The 24958-nt window shown below is 41.4% G+C and overlaps 1 protein-coding gene across 1 annotated transcript; it reads right to left on the bottom strand.

Moving 5' to 3' along the window:
- Positions 1 to 357: 357 nt before the first annotated feature.
- OVCH2 (ovochymase 2) lies at positions 358 to 23453 on the bottom strand. The gene is made up of 15 exons (XM_027979846.3): positions 23333 to 23453; positions 20355 to 20464; positions 18598 to 18689; positions 16243 to 16415; positions 15791 to 15886; positions 15411 to 15562; positions 14082 to 14279; positions 12934 to 12949; positions 11171 to 11261; positions 10401 to 10525; positions 9498 to 9638; positions 8993 to 9123; positions 3397 to 3490; positions 2539 to 2670; positions 358 to 431 (listed from the first exon to the last, which is right to left on the bottom strand). Exons 1-15 carry the CDS (start codon positions 23418 to 23420, stop codon positions 358 to 360), a joined length of 1713 nt encoding a protein of 570 aa, XP_027835647.2. The 5' UTR covers positions 23421 to 23453.
- Between the last annotated feature and the right edge of the window lie 1505 nt (positions 23454 to 24958).

The following is a 24958-nucleotide window of genomic DNA, read 5'->3' as shown; positions in this document are numbered from 1 at the left end:
CCATCTTCAGCATCCTTTGGTTCATAAAAGACCCATCACTCCAGTCTCTGCCTTCATGTCCGTGTGGTTTTCTCCATATGCACGTCTCTCTCTCCAAATTTTCCCTTTTATAAGGACATCAGTCATATTGGATTAGGGCCCATACTAATGATATCATTTTAACTTGATTGCCTCTGTAAACACACTGTCTCCAAATAAGGTCACAAAACGTGTCCTTAGATACTGGACATTAGAATTCCAATATTATCTTTTGAGGGTTCTTGGTTGAACCCTGGACTAATACACTGCATGTGCTTCTCATGGTCACGTTCTCCAAAACAGCTTACCAGAATCACTGGATTCTTCAGGTGGCACATTTCATGTCTCCAGAAACACGGATTCATTCTCTAATCCAGAGATGTTAAAATCTGGGTATAAGCATAATACAATTGCTCAGATCATGCAAACAAGGTCAGCGTTTAGGATTTATCAAAAAATTATTATTGTTAGAATTCTGGGGCATCCTGTCAGTTGGATTTTATGGGTATTTGAACTGGAAAGTGGAGTGTTTTAACTATAACCTGGGTTTGCCATAAACAGCTCTTTATCACTTAAAAAGAATGAACATCTTGAGAAGCCAGTAACTAGCTTTCTAGGATTTTGACAGAGTGCTCATGGGTGAGAGAGCTTGGAAGGAAGCTGAATCTTCTGGTGTCCAGGCCCCAGGGGCTGGTGACAATGCTTCATGTCTCTGAGCCTCCCTCGTGTGTCACACACCCTGGCTCCTGGCCAACCATATCTTGTCTGATTCAATCCTTGCTACATTCTTACCGTGCATTTATTACTCTCCCATAATAAGACTGAGGAGGATGAATCTTAGAGGACTCTTAGGTCGCACATCTAGTTAGGAAAGGCCAACATGCAGACATAAAGCTGATCTTCATTCTTTGTGGATTCCGAACTTTCAAATTCACCTACTTGCTAACATTGATTTGTTAATTCAAAGCCAGTCCTCCTGGTACTTTCACAGTCATTCATGGACATGTGCAGAGCATGAAAATTTTGAGTTACTTGAAGCACGTGTCCTGGCTGAGGTCTCAGCCACACTCTTGTCTTGTTTCAGCTCTCACACTGTAAACAAGTGTCCTTTCATGGGTCTGCTAGCACCACTTTCTGTTTTGTCTTGCTTTTTGTACTTTCGTACTTTTATTTTTTCATTTTCAGGCATGCTGTTTTTTATCACCTTAATTATTTTCTTTTTAAAAATGTTTTAGTTCTTTTTAAGTGAACTTTTATTGCATTATAGTTGCTTTACAATGTGGTACTAGTTTCTGCTGTACAGCAAAGTGAATCAGCTATCTATATCTATCTATTATATATACATACACATATATGTGAGAGCTGGACTATGAAGAAGGCCAAGCACCGAAGAATTAATGCTTTTGAACTGTGGTGTTGGAGAAGATTCTTGAGAGTCTCTTGGACTGCAAGGAGATCCAACCAGACCATCCTAAAGGAGATCAGTCCTGAATATGCATTGGAAGGACTGATGTTGAAGGTGAAATTCCAATACTTTGGCCACCTGATGTGAAGAGCTGACTCATTGGAAAAGACCCTGATGCTGGGAAAGATTGAAGTCAGGAGGAGAAAGGGATGACAGAGGATGAGATGGCTGGATGGCATCACCGACTCAATGGACATGATTTTGAGTACAAACTCCAGGAGTTGGTGATGGACAGGGAGGCCCGGCGTGCTGCAGTTCATGGGGTCACAAAGAGTCAGACACGACTGAGCGACTGAACTGAACTGAACATATATATGTTTCTTCTTTTTTGGATTTCCTTTCCGTTTAGGTCATCACAGAGCATTGAGTAGAGTTCCCTGTGCTACACAGTAGGCTCTCAATTAGTTATCTAGTTTACACATAGTATCAATGGCGTGTATATGTCAATCCCAATCTCCCAATTCATCCCACCCAATCCCCCTTTCCCTCTTGGTATTCATACATTTGTTTTCTCCGTCTATGTCGCTATTTCTGCATTGCAAACAAGATTATCTGTACCATTCTCTAGAGTCCCCTTTTATGCATTAATATATGATATTTGTTTTTCTCTTTCTGACTTGCTTCACTCTGCGATAGTCGCTAGTATGTGTCTCTGCATTTTTGTGCTTTTTTGGGTGGTTGAAATGGCCCGAAACATAGTGCTCCAGTGCCATCTAGTGTGGCTAAGTGCAAAAAGGCTCAGTTGTGCCTTGCAGAGAAAATACATGTGACGGATAAGCTTTGTTCAGGCACCAGTTACAATGGTATTGGCTGTGAGTGAGTTCAGTGTTAATGAATCAGCAATGTATATTAAATAAGGTGACCTGAAACAGAAACACAAATAAAACCAGAGGCTGATAGGAACCTACCTTCTCCGCATTACCCCAGGAGCAGTGGTTCAGGGTTCACAGATTCAGTGAATAAAGAGTTGACTGTACCCATGCCAAGCTCTAAAGGTTGCTCTATTTACCACATCAGGAGGATGAGACTCGGAGTTGGTACCTCAGTCCTCTTACCTTTTTCATGAATGAAGGAAACTGTAGCCTGGAAACCTCTGAAGGTCGCGTTTTCATTGGACTGGAAGCTGATGGACATTACCCTGGTGATGCTCACCACAGGGGTGGGGACAAGAAAGCCACACAGCCGAGCTGGTTCGAGCCCAGCCCAGGCACAACAGGATCAAGGGCCCAGCAAATAGACATGGCAGTGGATAGAAGAAAAACGATTGTCCTTCAGGTAACTGTTAAGAAATAAACTTTTCCGGCAGATGTCACCATTCATTTTCAAAATGAAAAAGGCAGACTGCTTCTTAGTACTACATATTTAACCCTGCTAACATTTCAATTCTGTTTATCTCCCAAATAGTCCCATTGGGAATGCCACTAAGAGAACTGACTCCAGCCACAGGGCTTATCTCAATAGCACTTTCCCCTCTGATCCCTAGACTACGTGGGCCTTCCATTCAAATGGTTCTTTGATTTTCCCTGAAGCTCTCCCCACCCTCGCTCCATGCCTCCCTCCACATCTGGGGAGGAGGAGAGGTGATGAGAGCACAGGGAAGGATGGAGCTGATGCAGGGAAAGGAACACTGAGCCACATCCCATTTATTCCCTAAAAGGATTCCCAAGAAGGACCAGATCCAGATGCAAACTAGGGAAGCTGAGGCTTCCAGGGAACACAAACCTATTTCTTTTGTTGTTTTTAAAAATTTATTTTTAAATTGAAGGATAATTGCTTTATAGAATTTTGTTGTTTTATGTCGAACCTCAACATGAATCAGCCACAGGTATGCATATATCCCCTCCCTTTTGAACCTGCCTCCCATCCCCTCCCCACCCCACCCCTCTAGATTGATACAGAGCCCCTGCACACACCTATTTCTTTCTTCCTTTCTACATCCCTGTGCACGCTCACATAGTCGGAAGTGCAGTCTCCATTTTCTTCTATCTTTAGGTCCTGAAATGAAAGCTGAGAAGGCTCCACGTTACATTCAGAGTCGACAGTATGAATACATTAACCGATTTTGATCAAGCAGAAGAATTCCAATTGTTCAGCTTGCCCTGGAGCAAGACGAGAAAGGTAACGGGCATTTCTGAATGAGTTATATTTCTTAGGAAAAGATGCTAAACCACAGGCTCCCAAACCTCTCTGTAAGCACCCGATTATGGGCCAAATGTAAAGGTGGGAAAACGCGCAATTATTTGAGCTCCCCAGCTGCCTCCTTAGAGGAGCAAAGGAACTTCAAAGAACAATGTTCAAGCAATCTGATATCCCTAACCAACTGAGTTTAAAGAGAGGAGCAGTGGGAGATAGAAATGATGAGCTGGCAGTCCAGATTTTATACACGCATGTGACAGGGATTCAGTGGATCCTAAACTCGGCAAAAGACACAGAGGCCTGTATGTTTGGGACAAGAAATGGAGCCAAGTGATGATTCATGGTAACAAGACATGGGGTCAAGGAGACATGTCAGAAATAGGATTCATTCAAACATTTCTTAAATCCTTCCTGGAATTCTTTCTGGAAACAGATACTTTCAGTTACTCTGACCATTCTGTCTTATTGAAAGAGGTTTTAAAAAAAGGAGGAAAATTACATAAATCTGTTTTAAACCAGAAATTTCCCACACAGGGGAATCTATAATCCCTATAATAAATAACTTAAAGAAAGTTCAAAATATTTCTAAAAGTGAGGGGGTTGCAGAGGCTGAGATGGTTAGATAGCATCACTGACTCAGTGAACACGAGTCTGAGCAAACTTCAGGAGACACTGAAGGACAGGGAAGACTGCTGTGCTGCAGTCCATGCGGCTGCAAAAAGTTGGACATGACTTAGCGACTAAACAATAACAACAAACTTATTTTGTTTAATATCGATAATATTTAAAACTTAGAATTTAAAATGTTCAAAGTTGGTGAACAGAACATGCAAAGCAATAAAACTTATGATGAATAATAAAAATAGACTCTTTTCTCTTTGAGTCAGATGGTATGCACATAGTCATGACCTGTCGTACCAACTTACAAATGACTGTCTCAAATGGGTCCTGCAGGCGATGCTGCCGCTGGCCGGATGTGAGTGTGTCTTTTCACTGATGCACAGCACTCATGCACTTGGTCGCACAGGTGTTTTTGAATCACTTCTAGCTCTAACACTTGTATGTTTAGACTTTCAGCTAAATTCTGCCTTCTTCCTCTTTTTGGAAATATGCTCATACTTAATCTTTTCTCCTCTGTCACTATAAGGTGGTGGTGGTTTAGTCACTAAGTCGTGTCTGACTCTTGCGACCCCATGGACTGTAGCCTGCCAGGCTCCTCTGTCCATGGGATTCTCCAGGCAAGAATACTGGAGTGGGTTGCCATGCCCTTCTCCAGGGGATCTTCCCAACCCAGGGATCGAACCTGGGTCTCCTGCATTGTAGGCAGATCCTTTACCAACTGAGCTATGACGAAAGCCCTGTCACTACATAGCTTCCCTTAATCCCACTGCTATTTGAACTGTCTGCCTGACTCTGCTCGGGTTTCAGGAACTTTTAGGAAGACAACAGCTACATTTGCCTTACTTCCTCTGTGTCTTCTCACATTTAAAACCTGTGTGATCTTGTTCTACTACTGACATCTGACCTCACCTGACCTTTCAGCTGCCACCACCTCCACCTCCTTTCAATTGTCCATCTCAATTATTCTACCTTCGTTATGAGGGGTTGAGGTGGGGACTAGCAGGTGCTCAGTCCTCTTTACGTTTTAAAAAAGTTCTGTCTTTTTACTTTGTTAACATTTAAAAGCATGTTTGAGAAGAACAAAAGGTTTCAGAGCTGTACAATGGTTTCTCTGTGGAAGGGAGAGAGAAAAGTGGGAAGGAGATCAAGATCTATCAGAAGAGGTGGTGGAGGGAGGGAGGGAGAGGAAGGCGAGCCAAAGAAGGGGGGGAGTCCTGCTTCTCTTCAAAGTCTAACTTTGCGTGGGAAATTCAAGCTACTGGCCATACTTCTTTGTTTGTTTTGGTTTTTGTTTTAAAAGCTCTCTTCTCTGGACTGTCATAACACTGCACCAATTTGGTTCTTCCTGGGTCAGATCTTTTATTTTTTTGGCCTCAAATATACAAGAACTTTGAGGTCTTGTTCACCCTTGCTCCTTCCCCATTGTTTTATCATCTACTTTCTCTCCTTAATATACTTTCTTGCTTTCAATAATTAAAGAGAAAATGTTCTAAGTAAATGCTTAATTCCAACCTTACCCTGACTGCAGTACCATCTACCTGAAGGCACGTCTGCAGACAGCACGCTAGTGTTAAGTGAACAAGCATAGAAACAGATGTCCAAAACACCGCAGTCGAAGGCTGATATATTCTGTATCCTGACGCTTAAAGCCCTCCCTACTTTGGTCTCAGCCTCGCCTTCTATCACCCCTCCTGCTACACATTATGCTAGTCCCTGAAACTGTTCTGCACTGCACTTTTGTTATCTACGTCCCACAACGTGTTTTGGTAACAGTTTAATTAATAAGGAAGAAATGCTTATTTCTTGAAAGGACTAGACATTGATGGAACAAGTTAACCTGGTACAAAGGTAAAGGCAACTTTTCAACAAAAAGTAAAGTGCACAGTTGCCTCTGCAACTCAAAAATAACAAAAAGTAAAGTGCATAGTTGGACAAAAAGGCAAAAAGTAAAGAACACAGTTGCCTCTGATCTCAAAAATGAAAGAATGATCTCTGTTCGTTTCCAAGGCAAACATTCAATATCACAGTAATCCAAGTCTATGCCCCAACCAGTAATGCTGAAGAAGGTGAAGTTGAATGGTTCTATGAAGACCTATAAGACCTTTTAGAGCTAACACCCAAAAAAGATGTCCTTCTCATTACAGGGGAGTGAAATGCAAAAGTAGGAAGTCAAGAGATACCTGGGGTAACAGGCAAATTTGGCCTTGGAGTACAAAATGAACCAGGGAAAAGGCTAACAGGGTTTTGCCAAGAGAACACACTGGTCATGGCAAACACCCTCTTCCAAAAACGCAAGAGAAGACTCTATACATAGACATCACCAGATGGCCAACACCAAAATCAGATTGATTGTATTCTTTGCAGCCAAACATGGAGACACTCTAGACAGTCAGCAAAAACAAGACCAGGAGATGACTTTGGCTCAGATCATGAACTCCTCATTGCAAAATTCAGATTTAAATTGAAGAAAGCGGGGAAAACCACTAGACCATTCAGGTATGACCTAAATCAAATCCCTTATGATTTTATAGTGGAAGTGACAAATAGATTCAAGGGATTAGATATGATAGAGTGCCTGAAGAACTATGGACAGAGATTTGTGACCTTGTACAGGAGACAGGGATCAAGGCCATCCCCAAGAAAAAGAAAAGAAAAAGGCAAAATTGCTGTCTGAAGAGGCCTTACAAATAGCTGTGAAAAGAAGTGAAAGGCAAAGGAGAAAAGGAAAGAAATACCCATTTGAATGCAGAGTTCCAAAGAATAGCAAGGAGAGATAAGAAAGCCTTCCTCAGTGATCAGTGCAAAGAAATAGAGGAAAACAATAGAATGGGAAAGACTAGAGATCTTTTCAAGAAAATTAGAGATACCAAGGGAACATTTTATGCAAAGATGGGCACAATAAAGGGCAAAAATGGTATGGACCTAACAGAAGCAGAAGCTATTAAGAAGAGGTGGCAAGAATACATAGAAGAACTATACAAAAAAGATCTTAATGACCCAGATAACCACGATGGTGTGATCACTCATCTAGAGCCAGACATCCTGGAATGTGAAGTCAAGTGGGCCTTAGAAAGCATCACTACGAACAGAGCTAGTGAAGATGATGGAATTCCAGTTGTATTTCAGATCTAAAAGATGATGTTGTGAAAATGCTGCACTCAATAAACCAAGGAAATTTGGAAAACTCAGCAGTGGCCACAGGACTGGAAAAGGTCAGTTTTCATTCCAATCCCAAAGAAAGGCAATGCCAAAGAATGCTCAAACTACCACACAATGGCACTCATCTCACATGCTAGCAAAGTAATGCTCAAAATTCTCCAAGTCAGGCTTCAACAGTACATGAACCATGAACTTCCAGATGTTCAAGCTGGTTTTAGAAAAGGCAGAGGAACCAGAGATCAAATTGCCAACATCCACTGGATCATGGAAAAAGCAAGAGAGTTCCAGAAAAACATCTATTTCTGCTTTATTGACTATGCCAAAGCCTTTGACTGTGTGGATCACAACAAACTGGAAATTCCTTGAAGAGATGGCAATACCAGACCACTTGACCTGCCTCCTGAGAAATCTGTATGCAGATCAAGAAGCAACAGTTAGAACTGGAAATGGAACACCAAGCTGGTTTCAAATCAGGAAAGGAGTCCGTCAAGTCTGTATATTGTCACCCTGCTTATTTAACTTTTTTGCAAATTACATCATGGGAAATGCTGAGCTGCATGAAGCACAAGCTGGAATCAAGATTGCCACAAGAAATATCAGTAACCTCAGATATGCAGATGATACCATGCTTATGGCAGAAAGTGAAGAACTAAAGAGCCTCTTGATGAAAGTGAAAGAGGAGAGTGAGAAAGTTGGCTTAAAATTCAACATTCAGAAAACTAAGATCATGGCATCCAGTCCCATCACTTCATGGCAAATAGATGGGGAAACAATGGAAACAGTGAGAAACTATTTTTGGGGGTTCCAAAATCACTGCAAGTGGTGACCGCAGCCATGAAATTGAAAGCCGTTGCTCCTTGGAAGAAAAGCTACGACCAACCTAGATAGCATATTAAAAAGGGGAGACATTACTTTGCCAACAAAGGTCCGTTTAGTCAAAGCTATGGTTTTTCCAGTAGTCATGTATGGATGTGAGACTTGGACTATAAAGAAAGTTGAGCGCCAAAGAATTGATGCTTTTGAACTGTGGTGTTGGAGAAGACTCTTGAGAGTCCCTTGGACTGCAAGGAGATCCAACAAGTCAATCCTAACGGAAATCAGTCCTGAATATTCTTTGGAAGGACTGATGCCGAAGCTGAAACTTCAATACTCTGGTCACCTGATGTGAAGAACTGACTCATTTGAAAAGACCCTGATGATGGGAAAGATTGAAGGCAAGAGGAGAAGGGGGTGACAGAGGACGAGATGATTGGATGGCATCACCGACTGTCTGGACACGAGTCTGAGTCAGCTCCGGGAGTTGGTGATGGACAGGGAAGCAGCTGTGCTGCAGTTTATGAGGTCGCAAGGAGTCGGACACGACTGAGCGACTGAACTGAACTGAAAGCGCACAGCTGCCATCTAGTGGCAAGTGTGGATAGTTGCAGGATAGAATACAACGGTCAGATACCAAGTATTTATCAAGAGATTTGTGTGCCAGGTGCTAGGTTCTAAGTACAAGGGATACAGCAGTAAACGCATCAGATAAAAACCTCTGCCCTCATGGTGTTCATGTAAGCGATTCTGTGGAGATCCACAGCCAAGTAAGGGTACCTTAATTAGGTAATGTTTGGGGGCTTGAAAGACCCAATTGCAGATGGCCATGTTGGTGTAGTCTTCAGGATAGTGAGGACTCTGTATGAGGCCTTCTTCAAACAGGATCGTTAAGGAGTCGCAGCCAGAATCTGCAATACAAAGGAGAAGGTCTAAGCAGTGGCATCACCATGGACAGAGGGGACCTCTTTGTTCTCACCCTTGTGCCCCTCACGAAAGATGCCTGAACTAACTCTTCAGGCAGAGCCATTAAGAAAGAGGAGGTCTGTGCACTGGTTCTGGAGAAGTCATCAAGCTCTCTTGGCTCATGTGGGTGGGCAACAAGCATGCATTTTCAAGACTTCACGAAGAGCCCCTGTACCCCCTGTCTCACTGACCTTGGGCTCTTCTTTGCTGTGGAGCTCAGTGGGCCTTGGGTGGTTTCCCTACCCATCATCTAATTCCTATGGGACCTCAACTTCTGCAAAAGGTCAGCATAGTGTATGATAAGAGTAAACAGTTTTACCAGGAAGGTAGTTTGGTTTAACAGCTTTATAGGTGAGATTGAACCCAACGGCATAATCTGTGTTATCAGAGATGAAGTTCAGCCTTATAGCGCTGGAGCCAACAAGAACTGATGAAGCCAGTCTCTCTCCACAGAATTTCGCTGCAACATAAGAAAGAAGAGTCTTTGCTCAGAGCCTAGAAAACAGCACCCATTAAAAGACTTGCAGGGACCTGAACATTCATGATAGTGCAGGCTTGTCTGAATCAGGGCTTCTCAACTTTGGTACTACTGATGTTCTGAACTGGAATGTTCTGTGTGTTCAGGCCATTTTGGGCTTGTAGGATGTTTTGCAGCATCCTGGCTGAAAAATTGTTTTGCAACATTCCCTCTAGTTGTGACAGCCAAAAATTGCTCCTGAGACGTTGTTAAAGGTCTCCTAGGGGAAAGTAGGGACAGGCCATACTATCTCCAGTTTAGAACCATAGGAATGAGCCTCCATTTCTGTTTCTTACATAAGTAACTTTTGTCTCCTACTTGTGGTTATCTGTTGCTGTCTTCCTTCTGAGCTGGATGAGGCAGGTAAAGGTTATTTTCTTGCTCAGGAGAGCAGCATTCTGCCCAAGGGGCCCTGAGAGGCACAGCTGTAGACCTGCATTTTACTCCCGATGGGCTCCAGGTCTGGCAAATGAGTCTAGGAAGCCTGGTTCCATGGGAAGCAAAGGCAGTAGGTGAAATGCACTGTGGCCTTCCAGCCCTCACACAGGCTCAGATTTCGTTCCTTTCCACCATCATTTCTAAGTCTCAGCAGTGGAGACAGGAAATGTGCTGTTTATAAATGCCTTGGGGCTAGACATACTATAACCAGGCCCCATTAAATCTTCCTGGAATAGTGTCCCTTTGACAATGTGCAAATCCACTCACCAATAAGTGTGTCTTCTAAAGAATATATCGACAGGTAATTATGGTCACAAGACTCTGCATCAAAGTAGGAAAAACTGAGGAGCACATGCATTTCCTCTGGTACCAACAGGGTCCAGGCACAGTGTCTGCAGGTAGACACATTGACAGGGTGTCATTTTCAGATAGAAAGTGGCTGTCACAGTCCAATGAGTGGGGCAGAGTCAAACTGGAGGTGGGACAAAGGAATGGATAAAGAAGATACGGTACATATTTATGACGGAATATTTCTCAGCCATGGAAAAGAATGAAATAATGCCATTTGCAGCAACATGGATGGACCCAGAGATTGTCATACTGAGTGAAGTCAGAGAAGAAGAATATTGTATGACATCCCTTATATGTGGAATCTAAAAAGAAATGATACAAATGAACTTATTTACAAAACAGATTCACAGACTTAGAGAACAAACTTATGGTTACTAGGTGGTGGGGGGAGAATGGAGGAGAGGGATAGTTAGGGAGTTTGGGATGGACTTGTACACACTGAGATGTTTAAAATGAATAACCAACAAGGTTGTACTATATAAGCACAGGGAACTCTGCTCAATATTATGTGGCAGCCTAGATGAGAAGGGAGTTGGGGGAGAATGGATACATGTATACGTATGGCTGAGTCCCTTTGCTGTCCACCTGAAGTGATCACATTAGTCATCGGCTCTATTCCGATATAAAACAAGTTAAAAAAAATGGAGGTGGGAATTGGGACAGGGGTGGCAGTGGGGACTACTCACTGCTTGCTCTCATAATATAGGAAGGGGCTTTCTGGGAAGTGCAGCTCCCCCTCCGATGCTCTGACCACACGATCCTGCTCACTGCATGTGGCTGGGAGGGAAAGCCATGAAAATTAGGACTAACAGCGATGGCTAGCCACAGCAGCCCTCTCCCTCCAGAATACACGCAGACACTGGCACCTCTTGACTCTTCCACATGCTCCCTTCCTTTCTTCATGAAATCTTTTCCTGTCTTGGCTTCTGTGATGCTTTATTCTTTTTGGTTCCTTGTAGATCTTGCTTAACTTTGAGATTCTGTGATTTCTTCTCCTTTACTCTTCTTTCTCTGACCCCATAGATCCACTCTACAGATGCAGGTATTTACTAGGTTTTGTTCTGAGTTTTCATTTCTTTCTACATGAGCCTTCTGACCTAGTTCATTCACACTCTCAGTTTTAATTATATCTCTACCTAAACTTCTGATTTTTCAGCCCCCTCCTAGGTCTCTTCCCCTTAAACTTAACGTGCTACAAATACAATTCCTTTTCTGCAAAACTGCTTCTGCTTCTGATTTGAATACTTTTTGTGTTCTTAGCTCTTCATGCTCAGAGATTTGGTGTCATCCTCCACTCCTTTTTTCTCACCACCCTTAACTTTAGTGACTATCCAGTCCTAGTTCCGATGCCCTCCTTTTCATTCTCTGGCCATTGCCCTAAATCAAGCCTTATTTTCTTATCTCTTGAACTAATGCATAATCTCATAATTCTACTATGCATTATTTCTCCTCCAGTTTATTCCCTATGTACAGTTCTTACAGCACTTCAGTATAGCTCTAATCTATTTATCTAGTTAGTCAACTCCTATTACTCAATAAAGTCTAAGTTTTTTTGACTGGTGTTCAAAGTTTCCATAATTTGGTCTCAAGTTATATGTTTAATCTTCTTTCTCATAAAACCCCTCACATATCCTACACTTTAGCTGCTTTGACTTACTGGGTCTCTATTACACCCTAAATTTTCCTATCTTCATCTTTTAGTATCCATCTTCTCATAAGCATGATTCCTTGAGCTGGAATATTTTTCTTTACCTGTATCCCATCCCCACCTGACAAAATTCTATTCATCCTTTATTCTCTGAGGTTCAGGTTAAAAGATGTCTGTGGCTCCAAAGCCTCCCTTGTCTTTTTGTCTTTTTTTTCCCAGCTAGAAACAGCCATTCTCTCCACTGAGCTCTCAGGGTACTCTTTTCCCACTTTGCTCTTTGGAGTTAGTTCCACAGACTCACAGAACTGCTGAGCTAAAGATGCCTTTGAGACCATCTGGTCCAAACTGCTTCCTTTTTGGATAAGCAGACTCGGGTTCAGAGGTAGAAAGGAGCTTGCCCCCAGTCATAGAGTTAATTCACTGAAGACTTGCAATGTAACCCTGGGGTGGGTTCCCTGTGCTTTCTGAACAAGCTGAGCTCAGAAACCTGACCACTATCCACTTCACCTCCTCCCTCATGTCTGAGATGCAAGTTGAGAATTTGATAACTGTTTGTTGAATTGAGCTGGAGCTCTGGATTGACAAGAAGTGAACTGGGAGGGACTGTGGGGCTCCTGCTGGTGAGGGTGGGCCCTCACTGGCTGGGGATGAATGACTGAGTGCTCCAAGTGATGTTTTTATACATAGTAAGTATGGAGAACCCTTGCAGAGGAAGACTTTTGATTATAAAGGGAACCAATCTTCAGAAATAGTAGAGATTAATTCATGCTCCCAGAAGAGCAGGCGATGAAAAATACCCACCTCTGGAGCTCTTTCTCTGCTTCCCTGGGAAAGAAAAAGAAAGATGGGATTCAAGGTTTGTGGTATCTTGAGCAATATTTCAAGAAGGTAGCATCTCCCTGGCAAAAGTGCAGAGGTTTTTAAGTCAGTTTGCAACTAATGAAAATATAATCTGTGGAAAGAACAGAAGGGATAGATTGACAAAGCAGCAGAGGGGCCTTTGTGTTGTAAGAAAAATGATTCACTGTCTTTATTAAGTGGGTTCATTGGCTTGGGGATTACGCAAAGCAAGAAGAGGTCATCTGGGGTACTCGTCTAATTTTTCATGACAAGAGAGGGTAGAGATGGAAATAATGTACCCACAATCACAAAAGAGTTGCTGAGATAGCTACGACCTGAACTGAGGACTCAAATACCTGCCAGTGTTCCATATACTTGAACACAATCACAAGCTTTTCCTGATCTAGTTTGAATTAACCCCTTTAGGAAGAAATAGATGTCCTAGTGAGGTTGGAAGCCACCAGTTAAGTTGGATTTGGAGGCAAAAAATGAAGTTTCAATTAACTAATTGGTCAGTCTAGTGGAAGGATGTATATAGACCTTGGCCTTTTCAGATTTATAGTACCTGGCTCTATGTCAGGCCTTCTCAGCCACAGCATTATTAACATCTGGGGCTGAATCCTTCTTTGCTGGGTGGGAGTGGGGGTGCTGTCCTGTGCACTGTGGGGTGCTTAGCAGCATCCATGGCCCCCTACCCACTAGATGCCAGTGGTTCCTCTCTCTCCTGTTGTGACAACCAAAAATGTCTCCAGTCACGGTTACCCGAAGGGGCAAAACTTCCCCTGGTTGATAACCACTGACCCATGCTATAGCTTGCTGAATCTTGCTAGCACAGTTAGTGAGAAGTAAGTGGTGGAAACATACCACCAGCTGAGACAGTTTCAATTAAATGCAAATTTGACAAAGTCTAGGATGGATGTATTCATGTTTCATTGAGTAGTTGTATGCTGTGCGAATCATCGCTTGTCCGTTTTTAGCCTCAGTGAATACCACAATCCTTATGTGAGACACTAAAGATGAAAGCAGAGTCTGTCTGCTCAATGGTCTTGACTTGCCTAGACTCTGCTGATGTTCTCTTTTTCCCTAGCTTCTTGACCTTATGTTTTGGCTTGATTACCAATTCGGATGTGTTTGTGGATCCATGAAAGCACTTTAGTAAGATCTGTGAAGATCCCAGGGGATCCTTGATCATTTTTCTGCAGATTGTCTTTCCAGCCTCGACCACAGCCCAAACCCCAGGAAGTCACACCAGCCATAGTCCAAGTCCCTTTCTTATTCCGGCACATGAGGGAACCTCCTGAGTCTCCCTGTAGGGAGAAAAGATCTCTGTTACCATCGTTGTCAGTGTCTGTGCCCCACAAAGATGCTAGACAAGGATCAGTGAATTGATCAATGAATTTCTTCACTTCTAATACTTTGGACTCAAGGACCCGAGAGAACAGGCAAGTACAATTCCCATTCGCTCCAGAAATACCACTGGAGTCCACCAAATCCACCTCCTTCTTCCCCATCTGGGGCTTTCATCAGACATCACATTGTTTCCTTCTACCGTCTCATCCTACAGACTCAGAGAAGTTTTGCCCAGTAGTCATATTGACCTTAGTTCCTGGTCAGCAGGAGGGATGGAGAGAAAGAAAAGCTCCCATTATACACAAACTGGAAATCGCTTAAGTAGGAAGGAGCCACCTGTCCTTCAGGCTGGGGAACTCTGAGTTCATTGTTGGCATCATCTTCAGTGTTTGGTCTTTTGGAAAGACCTCCTCTGAAATTAGTCCTTGCTAAAAACAGGTTGTTTAAACTGTCCCTTTAATTTTTTTTGTCTTTTCAAATCAGTTCAGTTCAGTCACTCAGTCGTGTCCAACTCTTTGTGACCCCGTCAATTGCAGCTATTTATTGGTAATAAATAACCAAGAGATATCACTGACAGTCATCAAAAAGTTTAGAAACTAGGTATTTGATAACATATACACATTGGAAATATCATTATAATGTCACTAATAATTATGAATACTTTTGATATTTTAAACAGATTTATAATCTTTCTGGAGCCTGAGGCTTTTTCTTTTTTTGAACTTTTTATCTTGTATTGAGGTATGAAAGTGAAAGTCACTCAGTCGTGTCTGTCTCTTTGGACCCCATGGACTATACAGTCCACGGAATTCTCCAGGCTAGAGTACTGGAGTGGGTAGCCTTTCCCTTCTCCAGGGAATCTTCCCAACCCAGGGATCAAACCCAGGTCACTGATTAAACATGCTATGATAATTTCAGGTGAACAGTGAAGGAAATTGTCCCTTTATTTTGACTTGACCTCCCTTCTCACTCCTGATCCTTCTTCCCAGAGTCTACTCTTTCCTATAGGTTTATTTCAGCCTCTCATCTGATGACAAAGCTGAGGGAAGTTCTGTCTGGGACCTGTCAGCCCGACCACTCCCACCTACCTGACATGCATCTCTTCCACCATCTGGGAAGCCTGTGCAGAGAAAGGTCCGCCCACTGATGGGTTTCTCTAGGGTCAACAGAGCTGTAATACACTCATCCTGGGTCAAAATGGGCAGGTTCACTTCCTGCAAGACTTGTGGAGAGATGCCATCTAGAAAACACAAAACCCCAGCAAGGTACTGTTTCACCTCCCCATGAAGATGCCCCATTCAGGCTTGTGTCTTTTGGAAAGATTTGAATTTTTAAGTACAATGTGGCATTCTCTATTTTTAAAAATGTTTATACACGGTCTTTTACAAATAGATTAAAAATTCTATTTTCTGATTACCTACCAGAAAGTTCTGATATCAGATTAAGAGCAGAACATGGAAGTTCTTACTTTCATTCAAGCGGCCCCAGCCTGCTGTTGTACAAATAAATCCAGGCTTAAATCGTTCCCCTGGCTCTGGAAGACACATGGGCCCCACAAACTGATCTGAAAAAAAAGAGCAAGGCAGGGTTTGTTTCATTCATGTAGGAGAGACACCACAAGCCACTCACCAATGGGCATCTAGGTGGATCCCCCAAGGCCTTGAGATGTCTCTGGTACCTCCAGGGGTCTCTTATCAAAGTAAAACAGAACTTTTCTTGACTCCACTTAATTGTATCTCTAAAGTCACAAGCAAAATGAGTTTTAGGTAGGGGAACCCCACCTCGATTTTCTGTCTCAAAGTCCATGATCCAGAGATCCTGGGCACATGCTACATAATTTATACTTTAGGAACTGTGCTACGGAACAGAAGTTCTGGAGAACATGGGGTGGACAATTCAGAGTAAACTTCAAATGTTTACCAAAATGGAAAGCTCCAGCCATCTTCAAAAGAGCGATATCATAATCCATTGGCTTCTTGGTAGTGAAGTGTGGGTGTATGATGATGGTTTCAATGGTGAGGGTTTGCTCTCCTGGCTCCACATGTCTCAAGTCATATTCACCAGCAGTAACGTTAAAAGTTGATACAGTATTTCTATGAGGAGGAAAGAGTAAAAGGGATGGATTTCACTGAAGCTGAGTACAGTTGTAATGGTTGACAAACTGACCTCTTCAAAATGAGATGGATGGAGAATGCACGTGTACAGCTACTGAACAGAAAAAGTAAGAATGATTCCAAATGTAGAGGTTCCCAACGTGAGTGGGGGACTAGTGAAAGTGGCCTCATGTGGAACTGATAATAAGATAAACTGAATACTTCGCAATGTTATTTGTTAAGTGTCCAAGGGTTTGTGTAAACACTGTAATTCAGAGATCTAAAGCTACCCCAGATGGTTAATTTGGTCTCTCTGTTTTTAAACATAAATTTATTCATTTCAATTGGAGGCTAATTACAATATTGTAGTGGTTTTGCCATACAATGACATGAATCCGCCACAGGTGTACATGTGTTCCCCATCCTGAACCCCCCTCCCACCTCCCTCCCCATACCATCCCTCTGGGTTATCCCAGTGCACCAGCCCCGAGCACCCTGTCTTATGCATTAAACCTGGACTGGTGATTCATTTCACATATGATAATATACATGTTTCAATGCCATTCTCCCAAACCATCCCACCCTTGCCCTCTCCCACAGAGTCCAAAAGACTATTCTAAACATCTGTGTCTCTTTTGCTGTCTCGCATACAGGGTATCACTGATATCCTTTGGGAGTATTTGGTGATTCTTATGAAGACAGCCTGCTTTAATGTCAGAGATCTAATACCTAACGCATACCATGAAAGACATAGTAGCATCATAACTCTGATATCCCAGAGAGTATGCACACTCAGAACTTTGGGACTGATTACCGTACTAGGAAGAGGGCATCTTTCCTTACTTCCTTCGTGTTTTTTTAAAATATAAATTTATTTATTTTAATTGGAGGTTAATTACTTTACAATATTGTATTGGTTTTGCCATACATCAACATGAATCCACCACAGATATACACGTGTTCCCCTTCCTGAACCTCCCACCCTCCTCCCTCCCCACACCATCCCTCTGGGTCATCTCAGTGCACCAGCCCTAAGCATCCAGTATCATGCATTGAACCTGGACTGGCGACTCATTTCATATATGATATTATACATGTTTCAATGCCATTCTCCCAAATCATCCCATCTTCTCCCTCTCCCACAGAGTCCAAAAGACTGTTTTATACATCTGTGTCTCTTTTGCTGTCTCTCATACAGGGTTATTGTTACCATCTTTCCAAATTCCATATATATGCATTAGTATACTGTATTGGTTGTATTTTAGAGATCTAACATGGGGAAGACTGAAGACCTATATTACTTCTACCTGCTGCAAAGTTATCTGAAAGGAACTTGATAGCAGGCGTTGAGGTGGATTAAGCCCTTAGCGATCTAGAAGAGGATCTCTGGGGATCCAGAAGAGATGATTTAATACAACATTGGAAAAGGCATCATTTTCTCTTGGCATGCTTCCCTAGCATCTCTCTAGCCTAACCACATGCCACGCTACAGTGAAATTATCAGTTGACTCTTCTTTAAACTATCAGCTCTTGGAGGGCAGGGTTCACCTCTGAGTCATCTTTGTATCTTTGACAGCTATTAGTGTACAGCTTTAAGGAAATACCCAGGAGATGTTTGCAGACATGAAATGAAAGAGGGAAAATAGGGGGACATGATCTTGACTGCTGCTTTATGCGTATCAAGAACACTGGCAACAATAGAACATTTGGAGCACACAAGAGAATGGATAAAAGATGGAAATTGTTAAAGTTCAGAGAGCCAGGATCAATAGGAAGGAAGACACAGAAGCCTTCTTCATTTTTTATTGGCCTTCTTTTGTTTTCTTTTATTCATTTATTAAGATGCATAATGAGCTGGATGATTTTTTCACTGGAATTTAAGAAAACTAGGGGAGAACTTTCACAAATCTATCTTTGTGATTTTTTTTCTCACTTGGATATTATTCTTTATTAATCCAATCATTTTAAATATCAAAGTATTCACTCCTATAAGGAATGCATGTTTTCTATCAAGTTTAGAGCCCTTGACAATGTCTTTGAGCCATATTTATTTTATGCAACCAGCATGTCTTCCCCTAAAGCATACATTGTACCATCCCATATTTTAATAGAGTTGTTGCTGCTGATTCCCAGGAAGAAGAAATGTAATCTGACCTTTATCAATTGGCTGGACTTTCCTTACCTGTTGGCAACGCAGTGAGCAGCCGTGATCACCCACTGTGGGGAGATGATGGTCCCACCACAGACATGCTTCTGCCTTCGTTTCAGAGACACCTGAGTTGCAAAGACCTTAAATGGGAGCAAGTTAATGGCCTGGGATCCCCCCAGACCTGGAGACTGAGCATCTTCTGAAAAAGAGACCCAGATATCTTACTCATAAATATCAGAAATCATGAACTGTGAAGTGGTAGACCAATCACACTATAGTTCAGAAAGAAGGGCAAAGCTGGACTCAGAATATTCCCACCCCTGGTCCACAAGAGAGGTAGTTAACTTGAGGCTTTAGCAAGTTGGTAACAAAAACTGTGGGTACTTATTTATATGATAATGCTCAGCCAGTCTGTTACTCTAACAATATGAATGATATCTGTGAATGGGGAGAGGGAGAGAGAGAGAGAGACATAAGATACAGCATAGACCAGATGAAAAAGTCTGGGATAAAGACAAGGTGAGGGCTAAAGGAGTCTTCCAAAGTCTGTTCCAATTTCTCTAGGCATCCCAGAGGAATAGTTTGGATTTACTGCTTTCTTAACAGCCTTTAACTATTTAACCTTTACAATTTCTTCAATCTTATTTTTAGATCTATTTCTAAATAGATGTCCTATCCTGTCCCATGTCCTATCCTGCTCATGATACTTGGCTTGACTCCTTCATGACTTAGAGGGTACAATAAATACTTTTACTTCCATTGTTGGAATTAGAAAAAAGCAATTTTTTAGAATTGTCTCCTTTTTGATCAAAAATTTTTCTATGAGCAAATAAAAAAATAATACAGAGAAAAGGGTAAGAATAGAATAAAGTACAAGTGAGTAACAGTCGGTGAATCATCCCTGACTATGATTTAAATGTGAACTTCTGAATTGACTGGCCAACTAATTGACCAAGTAAGAAACTGATAAACCAACTCTTCAGCCAAATAATTAATTCATCAGTTAATCAAATAACAATGATTCAGCCATTCCATCAACCCACTGAACAAAAATTCAATCAACAAATCGTTGCTAAATAGCCACTGATCTAAAAGTTAATATGACTGACTCGAGAGAAGTGAAAACAAAAAACTATCACTCTACTTACAAAATGAAGAGACAAGATGGGTCCCAGGGTAAAGAAAACTGGGAGACTTTCAAAGAAGGTAAATGAGAAAACCATAGTCTAGGGGCAGAAGCACAAACTCATTTCTATAGGCACAGAAGGACCAGGAAATTACATTGACACAGAATTCTTAGGATACCAACTGTATACTAAGGAGACTAACTACATACCATAAACTCTTGATTGTTCCCTGAAGGGCCCTATGAAATAGGTGTGAACCTTACATCCCAAATATAAAGTAGGCCCATGGATATGACACCTTTGACTTCCCTCATCATCTTTAACTATAACAAGATAGGTCTATTTTAAATATGTTTATTGAATCAGAAAATTATTTTTTAACTTATAAATTTGAAGTGGGATTTTTGTCTTAGGGACTGAAAGTTCGGGATGGCATTTCTAAATTTTGGAGTGAGTCAACAGCGCTTGTAACTATTCTGAACACATCTTTTCTAGAAGTCAACTAATGAAAATCAGGAGGCTCTTGGATCCTTGTACACACTCATGAGATCTCTGCTGATGTACTAAGCAGAATGGAGCATGCTGATGAGTAGCATGGGATGCTGAGAGATCCAATCTTGAGGCAGCTCATAATCCCACCAGAGAAGGTTTCCTGAGACTCACCTGCCAAGGGTAGGAACCCTTTGCCACTTGCCTTCCCCCAACGATACGACTGAAAATGTTCAGGTAATTCAAAGACTGTGACTTCACTGGACTCTGCCCACAAGTGGGAACTGGGGAGGGGAAAGACAAAAATTTGGAGATTAGATAGTTCTTATTTCTGAGGTATACAGGAAACTCTTCGGAGCAAGAAATACTGTAAGACATAGAGCATGTAGAAATAGTACAAAATGGCTTTAAATTAATTGTGGGATTTACTGTGATTTGCAGTATAAGCAATTGTTCAGCTTTTTCACATGGAACCTGCATATCGTGAAGATCTACTTTTCTGACATGAAGATTTAGGGCCTCAGAGGTAGATCTCCACTGGGTTAGCACGAATACAGTCCCCTTTTGATTCTAAGCCATCTGGCCCCTTCTAGGCTCCTCAGAGCGCTCTGTGCTTCTGTGTCATTTATTCCATTCCATTGTGGTTATTCTTTCAAACCCACTAGACTGATGCCCAGATGTTGCTCAATTAATTGGTTGAGTGGGTAATACTATAATTTGCCTTAAACTTTTTAAAAAAGTAATGTTACTTATCTATTCACGTATTTCTTTGGCTGTGCTGGGTCTTTGTTGCCCTGTGGGCTTTTCTCTAGTTGCGACAAGCGGGGGCACTGTGTCTCTGCTTGCAGTGCACAGACTTCTCACTGCAGTGCTTCTCTTGTTGTGGAGCACGGGCTCTAGGCCACGCAGGCCTCAGTAGTTGGGGCACACGGGCTTAGTGGTTGTGTCGTCCAGACTCTAGAGCAGGGGCTCAGCGGCTGTGGCTCATGGGCTTAGTTGCTCCATGGCGCGTGGGATCTTCTTGGATCAGGGACCAGATCCGTGTCTCCTGTACTGGCAGGCAGATTCTTTACCACTGAGCCACCAGGGAAGCCCCTGTAGTCTGCCTTTGATTGCATCTGTGTCAGCATCTTTTCCTCTGCTTGACCCAGGAGATGATGGTCAGCAGTGCCCGGCACAGTCAAATATTAGATTTAATGCTCTCTAACAGTGGAAAGTAACAGATTGTTTAATGATAGTGGACTGGAAAGGAGACAGTGTCCTAATTCACATACCAGAATGGTGTTAGGGTAGAAGGGTTGCTAGGTAATGGGAAAAAGAACCCTTTCCTTTTTATGGAAAAGAATTTTATCCTTGAAAAGCTGCATTTACTTAGTTACTCTCAATGTTTGTTCTGCCTTTTAAAAAAAAAATTTTGGACTCCTCAGCTAAGAGATGGGCTAGATTAAGATGCTTAAAATGCATTGTTAATTCTTAGTTTGTCTAATTATCGGTGACACCAAATTTTTCAAATTTATTTGCTAGTAACTAGTGTTTATTTTTCCATGTATTGAAGTTTTGTTTCCTTTGCTCATATTTCTACTTGGTTTATGCTTTTACCTTTTTGTAATGGAAAACTTAAAATCTCTCCAAAGTAGAGAGAACAGTATAAATGAACCTCCATGTACTTATCATTCTGCTTGGTAATCAGGGAAGATCCACCTTCTGTCCCTACTTCAGGTCATTCTTTTCTACATGTTCTCTCGGAAGGCCTAGAATGCCCTGCCTCATATTTGCCCCACTTCTTTACCTAGTTGAATCCTCTAATCCCTATTCTTCAGCTTGGAGATCACTTCAATTGAGACGTCTTCCTTGATTTCCTCAAACTGTGTTAAGTGTCTCTCCTGTGTAAAACCCTTTCCTCTCCCTTTTTATAGTTTTCACCGTGAAATAGTGGGATAGAAAATTCTTTGCCTGTATCCCTCATTTACTATGAAAATGAAAAAAATCTGTTTTATTCATCTCTGTATTTCCAAGATTTAGCACATTCCTAGCATACAGTGAACACTTAGAAAAGTTGGAAGGATGGACAAATGATTTTTCTTGAGAAAATACCCGTGAAAGCATAGCTATTTAGATCAATATGTTAAAATATACAAAACTTTTTCAAATAGCTTCTCATTTAATTTCCATTCTCTGACTATAAATCAAGCACTATTATCCCCACAGTACAGATGGGAAAATGAAGAATCAAAGAGATGCACAGTTAATTAATGACAAAGCATGGATGTAACACTGTCTTTTGATTCTGAATCCAGAGCAGGCATAACACTGAATCAAAAGCTTATTTTCTAGCTGTTTCAGTTAACTGAATCATAAATACCTTTGTATACATAAAATTTAGTATTTCCTGAACTCATTGAAGGAAAAGTAGAAAATACGATGATTCTTGAGGTACGAATCTGACTATGAAGAAGACTGCCAAGAACTGTTCTCAGCTTATGTTACTTGAAGAAAAAAAACATCATTTATATACAAAATATACTGCAGTAAACAGACTTCACATCTACTATTTATAGCAGTATCCTGTATACAGTAAACTACAGTAAGTGAAAGTTGCTCAGTCGTGTCCGACTCTTTGCGACCCCATGGACTATACACTCCGTGGAATTCTCCAGGCTAGAATACTGGAGTGGGTAGCCTTTCCCTTCTCCAAGGGATCTTCCCAATCCAGGGATTGAACCCAGGTCTCCTGCATTGCAGGTGGATTCTTTATCAACTGAGCCACCAGGGAAGACCAAACTATAGTAAAAAGTATAATTTTTTAAAAGATTACAAATGCTTCTCAATTTATGCTGATTTCTCAAATTTGTTCCATTAAAGGAGATGGGATTGTGGAATGCGTTCAAATAAATGAATAATTCCAGTCTTTTCCAGATCAGTGCAACTTATCCAAGTTGTATTTTGTATTCCATAAATTTTCTATTCAGTTTAATATGATGATTGCAGGAGAGAAGTCCAAATTAATTACATGAAATCTAACTAAATCTCCAGAATATATTTGCTATATTTGCTTCTTCTGTTCTCCCAAAGGAATATGGAGTGAAACTGTGATACCCACTGCCAGCAAAGGTTATTTCTTCAAAGATAGTGATAGACTTCCTAGAACTTACCTTTGGGGAGCGAGAGAGTTGCAGATTTACTCTGTTCCAAAAAGACTATTCCAAATAGTAAAATGAGCTTCTTCTTGCTTATATGCATTTTGAAACTCAGAATTTTTCCCTGAAATTTTAGAGAGACTGAAGACAACCAAAATAGAAAGTCTTGTGGGAGCAGAAATATACCAGCTTCAAAGAAGGTTACTTATTAACAAAACATGAGGTATTCAACCATGTCCAAATGATGTTTCTGAATGTGGTTTCCTGCAAAGATCTCTGAAAGATGTGGGGAGTCAACCACAGAAGCGTAGTCTTGATCAAGCAATAGTACATGTCCCTTTGCACCCACATCAATTCATTGCTTCCCCCAGAGTTTATCTGGCAAGCCAAGAGGTTGGTGACTTAAGGTTTCTATTTGCAAACAGTACTTGCTTCTTGGGACAGGTTACCATGTTCTACAAAAGAATTGAATATCAAAGTTGTCCTCATTTGCAATGATAGACTCTCCTACATGCTTGCAAATAACCTATCAGAATATCCTGAAGCATCTGTCTTTCTCTTGTTTTCCAAATGTAAATGGATGGTTATAGCCATGTGTTAGAAAAAATATAATCTGGTAGCACACTCAGGAAATCAATTTAAGGTACTATTCATTGAGGTATTTGTGAACTGCATTCTTTCAACATTTTTTGTATTTGTGGAAGGCAAAATTAAATTACCTTGGTTTCTATACCTGGTAGATGATGTGGCATGGGGAGGCAGCTCTGATTATATCTGTCTTCCTTTTCCTTGGCTGAGTTTTTGGGAGGCAGTCACTGTGTAAGAGGCACCTGTGAACTGGCCAATGCCCTATATGACCACATAGCAATATGAAAAATTTTCTATCAACTTTTACAAATTACCTGCTCAAAACAGCAATTTCAAACTAGAAGTATCTTTCATGTGGCAACTTATACCTATCTACAAAATAAGTCTATAAAAATATTACAGACAACTAATACACATACAAACAAAAGATGTTTTAAAACCGAAAGTTTGTGAGAACTGCAAATTTAGGGAACAGTCCAGACTTCCTTATGAAAAGAAGGACACTGGAACATCATTTGAGGCTTTATCCACAAACAGTAAGAAAATAATATTTTCAAAGAGCTGAGGAAAATGACTATTAACCTAAAGTTTTATGCCCAACTAAGTGATCCTTTAAGAATAAGAGTAACATAAAGATATTTTTTTCGGAGAAGGCAATGGTACCCCACTCCAGTACTCTTGCCTGGAAACTCCCATGGATGGAGGAGCCTGGTAGGCTGCAGTCCATGGGGCCACTAAGAGTCAGACATGACTGAGCGACTTAACTTTCACTTTCATGCATTGGAGAAGGAAATGGCAACCCACTCCAGTGTTCTTCCAGGGACGGGGGAGCCTGGGGGGCTACCATTGGTGGGGTCGCAGAGTCGGACATGACTGAAGCAACTTAGCAGCAGCAGCAAAGATACTTTTTGGGAAAAAAAAAACACTTAAGAAGATTTAATATCAGCAATCATTGATAAGAGAGCCAATAAATGAAGAAAGTACATCAGAAGAAACTAAGTCCAGAAGGAAGGAGAGAGATGTAAGAGGCCATGATGAATAAAGAAAAAAATA

Source organism: Ovis aries, chromosome 15, assembly GCF_016772045.2.
Source record: "Ovis aries strain OAR_USU_Benz2616 breed Rambouillet chromosome 15, ARS-UI_Ramb_v3.0, whole genome shotgun sequence".
Classification (NCBI taxonomy): Eukaryota; Metazoa; Chordata; class Mammalia; order Artiodactyla; family Bovidae; genus Ovis; species Ovis aries.
Note: the sequence above shows the minus strand (reverse complement) of the source record. Positions and strands in the feature narration are given on the sequence as shown.

Excerpts from the sequence above, each read along its gene's own strand:
- OVCH2 (XM_027979846.3), bottom strand. The coding sequence starts at position 23,420 with ATGCATATAAGCAAGAAGAAGCTCATTTTACTATTTGGAATAGTCTTT. Across the intron at positions 10,526-11,170 it reads CTATATTATGAGAGCAAGCA|ACACTGTGCCTGGACCCTGT; the intron begins GTGAGTAGTCCC and ends GTCTACCTGCAG. Across the intron at positions 9,124-9,497 it reads TAAACCAAACTACCTTCCTG|ATTCTGGCTGCGACTCCTTA; the intron begins GTAAAACTGTTT and ends TTTGTATTGCAG.